The 11,056-nt window shown below is 47.0% G+C and overlaps 1 protein-coding gene across 1 annotated transcript; it reads left to right on the forward strand.

The window, feature by feature from the left end:
- Positions 1-1,295: 1,295 nt before the first annotated feature.
- On the forward strand, positions 1,296-8,077 carry tigit (T cell immunoreceptor with Ig and ITIM domains). The gene is made up of 4 exons (XM_004912275.4): positions 1,296-1,388; positions 1,894-2,214; positions 5,169-5,269; positions 7,801-8,077. Exons 1-4 carry the CDS (start codon positions 1,325-1,327, stop codon positions 7,975-7,977), a joined length of 663 nt encoding a protein of 220 aa, XP_004912332.1. The 5' UTR covers positions 1,296-1,324; the 3' UTR covers positions 7,978-8,077.
- The last annotated feature ends 2,979 nt before the right edge of the window (positions 8,078-11,056 follow it).

Raw genomic sequence — 11,056 nt, forward strand, 5'->3', positions numbered from 1 at the left:
ACTTACTGAGCCGCCAGCGAGAGAATAAACATATTTCTTTGCTAAAGAGTCGCAGATCGGCCCAAAGCAAATAAACAAGCAGGGAAACTACCGAGTCGCTTTGTGCTTTAATCGTTTCATTTCCAGCTCAGCATCAAATCCATTTCAGTTCTGCAGTCGGAACAATATAAGCGGCAGGAACCCAATTCTCATTGTACTCACACTGTGAGCCTGGTAATGGCACCGCCGCGCCCGCTCTGTACCCCCCCAGTAACAGCCCCGTCCCCCCAACAGCAACTAGAATCATAGGGATTCCCCTGTACTAAGCACAATTCAGCAGGAACAGCCCCCTAAGTTTGCTCATAGCCTGTACAGAGAGATACCATAAAACTATGGCACATAGGGATTCCCCTGTACTAAGCACAATTCAGCAGGAACAGCCCCCTAAGTTTGCCCATAGCCTGTACAGAGAGATACCATAAAACTATGGCACATAGGGATTCCCCTGTACTAAGCACAATTCAGCAGGAACAGCCCCCTAAGTTTGCCCATAGCCTGTACAGAGAGATACCATAAAACTATGGCACATAGGGATTCCCCTGTACTAAGCACAATTCAGCAGGAACAGCCCCCTAAGTTTGCCCATAGCCTGTACAGAGAGATACCATAAAACTATGGCACATAGGGATTCCCCTGTACTAAGCACAATTCAGCAGGAACAGCCCCTAAGTTTGCTCATAGCCTGTACAGAGAGATACCATAAAACTATGGCACATAGGGATTCCCCTGTACTAAGCACAATTCAGCAGGAACAGCCCCCTAAGTTTGCCCATAGCCTGTACAGAGAGATACCATAAAACTATGGCACATAGGGATTCCCCTGTACTAAGCACAATTCAGCAGGAACAGCCCCCTAAGTTTGCCCATAGCCTGTACAGAGAGATACCATAAAACTATGGCACATAGGGATTCCCCTGTACTAAGCACAATTCAGCAGGAACAGCCCCCTAAGTTTGCTCATAGCCTGTACAGAGAGATACCATAAAACTATGGCACATAGGGATTCCCCTGTACTAAGCACAATTCAGCAGGAACAGCCCCCTAAGTTTGCCCAACGCCTGTACAGAGAGATATCCGGCCGGTCGGACAGTACAGGAGATTACGCACCCAGAGATGTTTATGAGGGGAGACGTCACTCGTTGCTGTGTTTTCTCGCCCCCATGAATGTGGTTTCCTTCATGTTTTGAAGTGGCCGCAGGTAGCGCTTCCCTCTCAGTTACAGTCTCACTTCTGGGCAGATTGTCAGTCAGTCGGTTCCGAGGAAGAAGCAGAAATCAGCGCCCGGATGGTACAAATGCAACTGCCGCCCTGGGCCCCGACAGCTGTGTCCCTATGGCTCTGCTTCAGTGGTAATATGGGGGGGGGGGTCACTATATATAAATATATAAGGGGGGGCAGTAATGAAATAGAGAAAGTACAGGGAAGAGCGACTAAGCTGATAAAGGGAATGGGCTCAGTTATGGGGAAAGGCTGGCCCAGTTGGGATTGGTTACACTGGGGGGGGGGGGCAGTTAAGGGGGGGGTCACTATATATAAATATACAATAAACTCTGATGCTTTCTTTAACCTGACTGATAGGAGTTTGTTTGCTGAAATTAATATTTTTGCAGCTATGCCATAAGTGGTGGCGCTGTCCCATTACTGACTATGGAACGAGCCTGTTGTTGCAGCTGCAGGAGGAAGATGGTACTGCACGTGACAACATGATATTTGCAAGAGCTTTAGATATATGTTTATGTCGTGATATTTCCTCAGTTCTCATTAAATATGAGCACTTGAACACAAGAGCTTGCAATCTACATGATAATAGGGAGACAATGATACCCCGTCACATCTGATTGTGTTACTTTGTAGGGGCCGTGGCGGGTACCCCCATACAGACGTCTAACATCACAATCACAGAAGGAAATGAGGCGTCTCTGAGATGTGACCTTCCCGCTGCCGGGACTAATATCGTCCAAGTGACCTGGGACCGGTGCGACGGCGCAGACATAGCCTATCACATCACCGACAAGGGTCACGTGGTTGAAACATTTGCACACAGGGTGACGTTGGCGGAAGGATATGGGATTAAGATACACAGCGCCTATAGGAATGACAGTGGGCCCTACTGCTGCACTTTTGCCACTTTTCCAAATGGCAAGATGGTTGGGAAGATTTTCCTTCTGGTCAGAGGTAATTATGGAGTTGGATATGGCTGCTCAGTGGGATAAAGTCTCAAATGGGATACAGGCGGCCTTCTATTGGCCTTCTATAGGCCTTCTATTGGCCTTCTATAGGCCTTCTATTGGCCTTCTATTGGCCTTCTATAGGCCTTCTATAGGCCTTCTATTGGCCTTCTATTGGACTTCTATTGGCCTTCTATAGACCTTCTATTGGCCTTCTATAGGCCTTCTATTGGCCTTCTATAGGCCTTCTATAGGCACCATTTATTGGCCTCAGCCCAGATACTATGAACAACTTTGCGTTTGTCTTACAAATCCATCATATTGGCAATATAGGAAGTGAGGAACTGATTGCTTCACGTGCAAAGATTAATCCCTAAATCTGATTTCAGTATATCAGTAGTGAAAAGGGTATTAGAGTGGGATACCATTAAAAATGGAAATAGTTGGGTTACAGGGGTCTCTGGTAAAGCTACTGTAGTTATATAGTATAGTTATATATATATATATAGTTATATTAGTCCACAGTATATTACATAGAAAAGCCAAAGTTACAGTGTAAAATGTGTAAAAGGCACTGGGGCCTTATCCATCTATACCCCTTATGGGAACACGTTGGGCAAATACTTTTTGGGCATGGACCTGGGGGTAAGTGCTGAGCCTAAGGTTGAGGGGACCCAAGGCAAGCCCCACCCCAGACATCCCATCTTCTCCATAGCACATGTGACTTGTGCACCAAGACTGAGATGGCCCAAAACCAGGAGAGGGTGGGCAAAGAGCTATGTGCCCAGTTCCCCTCACTGTTGCACCCTAGGCAAGTGCCTCTCCTTCTTACCCCAAGTTCCTGCCCTACCTGGGGTACCTGGGGATCATAAACTTAGCTATAACAAGGGATCCTAGCAAGGTCATGTATAAATAGGGGAATGGATTGAGAGGAGTGGGGTCATTCTTCTTCTTAATAAAGTTCTATAAAGGCCCAATCTAGAATATTCCATGCAGTTTTTGTTTCCACCATTTCCATTATTGGAACAGGGAAAGTTCAGGGATAAAGGGAACGGCCCAGTTATTGGGAAAGGCTGCCAGTCGGAGGGGTTGGATACGGCTGCCGTTATTGGCTCCTCTGTATCAGTGAGGCAGGTTTTACTTGGGGATTAAAAGATTAACTTAGTGGACATTTCTCATTTACTGTGAGGTGCAAGGAACTTTGTGTGCGATAAACCTCCTTTTGTCTTTAGTCGGCTACTCAGAGAACTGGGAACAACAGACCCCGGCCTATCAGAGCACTAGAAGATCTGCCAGAGGCTCTAAAGGGACTGGGAAAACTCCCATAAGCCCTTTCCTATTTCTTCCATATTCCTGTATAATCCCTATACCATGTAGATCCCTATAGATGTTAGAGTGGGCTGTGTGTCTGGTTCTCCTTTGGGGTCCTATGATGTGAAGCCTTATTGGCTCTTTATCTTATAATGTGAAGCCTTATTGGCTCTTTATCTTATGATGTGAAGCCTTATTGGCTCTTTATCTTATGATGTGAAGCCTTATTGGCTCTTTATCTTATGATGTGAAGCCTTATTGGCTCTTTATCTTATGATGTGAAGCCTAATTGGCTCTTTATCTTATGATGTGAAGACCAACACTGATTCCTTGTAATCTTCTCCTTCTACAAAAGTCATATTCAGCCTATTACCCCCCCCCCAATATGTGTCTACTTCCCCTTTAACCTGGAGTTACAGGATTGCCCACCCTTCCATAATTACTAATTACTAACCCCAATCTGCTTCTGCCCCTGAGTCAAACATAATGAGGGAGAACATTGACTCTCCAGGTGGAGAAATCTGTTCCCCCCCCAAAAATGCCATATTGGGGTACCCCCACAAGAAGCGCCAAGGCCAACACTGACCCTTTATAACTTACAACTTTTTGTTAGAATTGAAGTGCCTTTCCCATACCTATCATGTGTTACCCCATTTGGCCAATGAGCCAGTATTCTGTATGGACAAGATGGACTCGGTCACAACTTCTCCTTCCAGTTGACCATGAGCGGAACATTAGTTGTAGTTTTACACGTTTCCTCTTTGGTCAAAGCCAATGGCCGCGCTGAGGTTTTGCCTTCAGTTTCCTGAGTAGGAAGTGACTGTATTGGCCGACTGGTACCAAGGGAATTGGATTTGGGTCATTTATTTCCCAACAGATAAAAATCAAACCTTGTGGGAGGTGGAGAACTCGAGTTGCCTTTACTGGAATTTAACCATTTCTAACTCATGCTCTTCAATGCACCGAGCTCTAACACCCAACTGTTTCCATCCTTGCCTGTTCCAGACTCATTAAGACCCAATCACTATAATGAGCTAATTTATCCAGGGTCAAGTAGGGGATTCCAGGCATTATGAATTTTTGAAAGACTGATCAAACAAAACCAAGAGTAATCATTGGCCAGGCCATCAGGCAGTCATTATTATGTCAGAACCCTAAAATAATGAGAATTCTGAGATATCGAATGCCATTGGAACCTAGAACCCGTTTCGGTCGTTGTTTCCATCGGGCTGATTGATTGGTCCTTTTGACTTGTCCTGTCTCATCTCAGTTTGATTGGATACATTATGGGTCATTGCTTGTTTGTTTATTTTATATGGATAGTCTGGAATTGATTGATCTATATAGTCCCCTAAGTAAAGTCTTACCTTTAGATATTGATTCTTGGAAACCCTTGTTCCTCAAGGTTCTCCTGAACTTGGCAACTATGAGATAGTCGCGCCAAAGCTAAACTGCGGTTATGGCCGGTCCCATTGTCCCTACATAATATCAAGGTGTCATTCATGGGGCGGCGCAGCCTGTAGAACTGCAGCCTTTAGCCCATTGGGTCGTCCTTACTTCTCCAACTGGTCAGGGTTCCACAACTCATAACTGTAACTGGTGTTATTTCCCATATAACCCTGGGGTTTATCTACACGTTTGTCTACACAGAACCCACCGAGTGGAACGTCTTCCATTATATCGTTACCGGGCTGATTCCGGGAATCCTCCTCCTCCTCTTTGGGGGCGCGGTGACCGTCTTTTGGCGCAAGGTAACGCAGAGAGAGACATAAGGTCAAATAAACCCATAAACCCGAGACAGACAGAGAGCTCCAGAGTATGAAGTGAGAGGGACCGTAATAGTCTGATCTCAGGCAGTTGGGGAAGGGGCAGCCCAGACGGGTCAGTAACCGGTCAGTAACCATAAAACCCAGTAGTAAGAAATTTCGGTACAGACGTTGGGGGGGGGGGGGAACTTTGTAACTACAGGTATGGGACCTGTTATCCAGAATGCTCGGGACCTGGGGCTTTCCGGATAAGGGGTCTTTCTGTAATTTGGATCTCCGTAACTTAAGTCTGCTAAAAATCATTCAAGTATTAAATAAACCCAATAGGGCTGTTCTGCCCCCAATAAGGGGTAATTATATCTTAGTTGGGATCAAGTACAGGTACTGTTTTATTATTACAGAGAAAAGGGAATCATTTAACCATGAAATAAACCCAATAGGGCTGTTCTGCCCCAATAAGGGGTAATTATATCTTAGTTGGGATCAAGTACAGGTACTGTTTTATTATTACAGAGAAAAGGGAATCATTTAACCATTAAATAAACCCAATAGGGCTGTTCTGCCCCAATAAGGGGTAATTATATCTTAGTTGGGATCAAGTACAGGTACTGTTTTATTATTACAGAGAAAAGGGAATCATTTAACCATTAAATAAACCCAATAGGGCTGTTCTGCCCCAATAAGGGGTAATTATATCTTAGTTGGGATCAAGTACAGGTACTGTTTTATTATTACAGAGAAAAGGGAATCATTTAACCATTAATTAAACCCAATAGGGCTGTTCTGCCCCAATAAGGGGTAATTATATCTTAGTTGGGATCAAGTACAGGTACTGTTTTATTATTACAGAGAAAAGGGAATCATTTAACCATTAAATAAACCCAATAGGGCTGTTCTGCCCCAATAAGGGGTAATTATATCTTAGTTGGGATCAAGTACAGGTACTGTTTTATTATTACAGAGAAAAGGGAATCATTTAACCATTAAATAAACCCAATAGGGCTGTTCTGCCTCCAAAAATTCTCCCGTATCCTGACTAATAACGTAGCACCATTTCCCCCCCAACCTTTTCAAAACCATTTTGGTTTCCCTGAACATGAAGTAAGATCGAGGCTAATGTTCTGATCTCAGGCACTTAAGGAATTAGAACCCTAAGAAAGAAAGAAAATTGAAAGGAAGGAAGGAAGGAAGGAAGGGAAAGGAAGGAAGGAAGGAAGGAAGGAAGGGAAAGGAAGGAAGGAAGGAAGGAAGGAAGGGAAGGGAAGGGAAAGGAAGGAAGGAAGGAAGGGAAGGGAAGGGAAAGGAAGGAAGGAAGGAAGGAAGGAAGGAAGGAATGGAAAGGAAGGAAGGAAGGAAGGAAGGGAAAGGAAGGAAGGAAGGAAGGAAGGAAGGGAAAGGAAGGAAGGAAGGAAGGAAGGAAGGGAAAGGAAGGAAGAAAGGAAGGGAAGGGAAAGGAAGGAAGGAAGGGAAAGGAAGGAAGGAAGAAAGGAAGGGAAGGGAAGGGAAGGGAAGGGAAGGGAAGGGAAGGGAAGGGAAGGGAAGGGAAGGGAAGGAAGGAAGGAAGGAAGGAAGGAAGGAAGGAAGGAAGGAAGGAAGGGAAGGGAAGGAAGGGAAGGGAAGGGAAGGGAAGGGAAGGGAAGGGAAGGGAAGGGAAGGGAAGGAAGGAAGGAAGGAAGGAAGGAAGGAAGGAAGGAAGGAAGGAAGGAAGGAAGGAAGGAAGGAAGGAAGGAAGGAAGGAAGGGAAGGGAAGGGAAGGGAAAGGAAGGGAGGAAGGGGATGGAAGGAAGGAAGCGAAGGGGGAAAGGACGGAAGGAAGGAAGGAAGGGAAGGGAAAGGAAGGAAGGAAGGAAGGAAGGGAAGGGAAGGGAAAGGAAGGAAGGGAAGGAAGGAAGGAAGGAAGGAAGGAAGGGAAGGGAAGGGAAGGGAAGGGAAAGGAAGGAAGGAAGGAAGGGAAGGGAAAGGAAGGAAGGAAGGGAAGGGAAGGAAGGAAGGAAGGAAGGAAGGGAAGGGAAAGGAAGGAAGGAAGGAAGGAAGGAAGGAAGGAAGGAAGGAAGGAAGGAAGGAAGGAAGGAAGGAAGGAAGGAAGGAAGGAAGGAAGGAAGGAAGGAAGGAAGGAAGGAAGGAAGGAAGGAAGGGAAGGGAAAGGAAGGAAGGGGATGGAAGGAAGAAAGCGAAGGGAAAGGACGGAAGGAAGGAAGGAAGGAAGGAAGGAAGGAAGGAAGGAAGGAAGGAAGGGAAGGGAAAGGAAGGAAGGAAGGAAGGAAGGGAAGGGAAGGGAAGGGAAAGGAAGGGAAGGAAGGAAGGAAGGAAGGAAGGAAGGAAGGAAGGAAGGGAAAGAAAGAAAGAAAGAAAGAAAGAAAGAAAGAAAGAAAGAAAGAAAGAAAGAAAGAGAAAGAAAGAAAGAAAGAAAGAGAAGCAAAGCCTGGGTAAGGTCTTCTCTGAGCATGAGGCGACATAGAGCCGTAATAGTCTGACCCAGTGTAACACTAACTCTGTTTCCTTTCTCTTTATCTTAGAAAAAGTCCCAGCAGTCCCAGAACATTAGTAACCAACAAATATATTCCCAAAGTCCAGCTGGACAGATGGCCCCCCATCAGGTTCCCAACACTTCCCAGGAACGAGAGAACAACACGGAGACGGAATATTTTAACGTCCTGCTCTTCACCAAACCAACCTATGGCCCCGGTGTATAAGCGCGGCTATTTCTCCTGTATAGATATAATAATGTAACTTTATTATTCATCTGTAACTGTAAATAATGTAAATATATTGTTTTGTTTTGAATAATTGTAACAATCGATTGATTTGTTATTCAATATATTGCGTGTTAATATTCACTTACTGGTGTGGCTTGGCTGCTTCTCAAAAGCACCGGGGCCCTAGTAAGAGGGGTGAATAATATAATAATATAATATACAGTCAAATCTTATAGTTTGTTGGGAAAGTTGAGTCCATGTGGGAAGTGAAGCATTTTGCTCAAAACATGAGGGGTTTGTGTATAATAAATTGTGTATTTTTGTAAAACCTGAGAAGAACACGGATGGATAAGAGGCCAAAGAGAGGGCTAAATGGCCGGGGCCCTGTCACATGGGAACGTCTATGAAGAAGCTCATTTATCCATGAGGTCGGACTCACTGAGTCCTCTATCTAAAGAAACATAGGATTTCTTGTCTTCTTTTTTGTAAACATGTTGTTTGGATGTCAGGCTTCCTCTCTCAGAAATACCTTTCAGGACGCTGGCACAAGTCTGCTCAGTTTGCTCCTCTCTCCCTCCTCCTGCTCTCCCTCCAGCCAGAATTTGCCAACTGTGCTATGTAATCTGAGCTACCAGCAGCCAGAGCTGCAGCAGGAAGCTACTGAGACCAAGCTAAAATGGCAGCTGCTATCTTAAACAAACAGAGGGAGCTTCTAGGGTTGTTACTCAGGCAGGTAAAGCTTTCTGCAGAATAAATATAGGGTTCTAGCTTGCACTAATGTGGCTAATCTATTGGCAGTGCCAAAATGCCTTTCTTTCTCCTTAAAGAACTGAAGAAGCCACTCAGATGAGCGGTGAAACATTTTCAAGAAAACTCAGGATGTCCAGTTGCTCCTGGCTCCTGCACATGCTCAGTGGGCTCTGGGCTGCTGTTGGGAGGCGGGGCTTAGGGAACGTAGTAAATTATCAAAACAACAGCACAAAGCCAGTGGCTGCATTAATATGCACAGTATTCCCCCCACACAACAGACCAATCACTTCTCTCAAAGTGTTTATGAAGCAGTTGCATGGGGGTGTGTGTGCATTACACACGGGGAGAGGCCAAACTGTGCCAGTAGGTGTATAGGCAGAACAACATGTACAGGGGAACCTCTGCACAAACACTATGTTCCTTCCCAGGATGCAAAGTGACTGACACTGAGCTCAGAGTTTGTGTCTCACTATTATAAACAGGCTGTGTATGGCACCCCCAGTCTGTACGGCACCCCCAGTCTGTATGGAACCCCCAGTCTGTATGGCACCCCCAGTCTGCACGGCACCCCCCCAGTCTGCACGGCACCCCCCCAGTCTGCACGGCACCCCCCCAGTCTGCACGGCGCCCCCCCAGTCTGTACGGCACCCCCCCAGTCTGTACGGCACCCCCAGTCTGTACGGCACCCCCAGTCTGTGTATGGCACCTCCAGTCTGTGTATGGCACCCCCAGTCTGTGCGGCACCCCCAGTCTGTATGGCACACCCCCAGTCTGTATGGAACACCCCCAGTCTGTACGGCACCCCCAGTCTGTGTATGGCACCCCCAGTCTGTACGGCACCCCCAGTCTGTGTATGGCACCCCCAGTCTGTATGGCACCCCCCAGTCTGTGTATCGCACCCCCAGTCTGTACGGCACCCCCAGTCTGTACGGCACCCCCAGTCTGTGTATGGCACCCCCAGTCTGTATGGCACCCCCCAGTCTGTGTATCGCACCCCCAGTCTGTATGGCACCCCCAGTCTGTATGGCACTCCCAGTCTGTGTATGGCACCCCCAGTCTGTATGGCACCCCCAGTCTGTGTATGGAACCCCCAGTCTGTATGGCACCCCCAGTCTGTATGGAACACCCCCAGTCTGTACGGCACCCCCAGTCTGTGTATGGCACCCCCAGTCTGTACGGCACCCCCAGTCTGTACGGCACCCCCAGTCTGTGTATGGCACCCCCAGTCTGTACGGCACCCCCAGTCTGTGTATGGCACCCCCAGTCTGTATGGCACACCCCCAGTCTGTATGGCACCCCCCAGTCTGTGTATCGCACCCCCAGTCTGTATGGCACCCCCAGTCTGTATGGCACCCCCAGTCTGTATGGCACCCCCAGTCTGTGTATGGCACCCCCAGTCTGTGTATGGCACCCCCAGTCTGTGTATGGCACCCCCAGTCTGTATGGCACCCCCCAGTCTGTATGGCACCCCCAGTCTGTATGGCACCCCCCAGTCTGTATGGCACCCCCAGTCTGTATGGCACCCCCAGTCTGTATGGCACCCCCCAGTCTGTATGGCACCCCCCAGTCTGTATGGCACCCCCAGTCTGTATGGCACCCCCCAGTCTGTATGGCACCCCCAGTCTGTATGGCACCCCCCAGTCTGTATGGCACCCCCAGGCTGTAGGGCACCCCCAGGCTGCTCAGCTGCCTTTGCTTGGGTCAGTGTAATGTGAGTGTCAGAGAGAGTTGTTTGTAGAAGGAGAGAATTCAGATTGTGTTTCAGTTAGAAAAGCCCCAATTATCTCCTGAGCTGATATTTTGGGGGGGGGGGGGGGGATATGGGAATATTTGGGAGTCTGTTGTAAACAAGTTATGTGTAAATACTGAGCTAAAGCTTGTTTGTATTGATATCCTGTAATACAGTGTGTATAATAGGGCAGCACTAGTTTATATGTACCTGTACCCATGATGCACCTGTGTCTCTGTGCCAATGGGATCATTTGTAGGTTCCACCCAGTTCTCTGTGGGGGTTGAAGAAAAACTTATATACACAGGAGCATTGACCAATGAGCATTAGATTCCCAGCACTGTGTCAGCCATTTTGATATTACCTTACATATAGAGATAATGATGGCATTTTCCCCTCATTATATGGCACAGGAATCAGACATGGGGATAAGGGGACAGACTTGTTCAGTGCTGGGAAACTGTGCTTATTGCTCCCAACTCCAATTGCAGGAACAGAGAACAGGGAGCCGGATTTACTCACATCAGCTGGGATTCTCATTGGGGGAATACTGTGCATATTAATGGAGTATTTTGTCTGATTTTTGTACAAACTTAC

This window comes from Xenopus tropicalis, chromosome 2 (genome assembly GCF_000004195.4).
Source record: "Xenopus tropicalis strain Nigerian chromosome 2, UCB_Xtro_10.0, whole genome shotgun sequence".
In the NCBI taxonomy this organism is placed as follows: Eukaryota; Metazoa; Chordata; class Amphibia; order Anura; family Pipidae; genus Xenopus; species Xenopus tropicalis.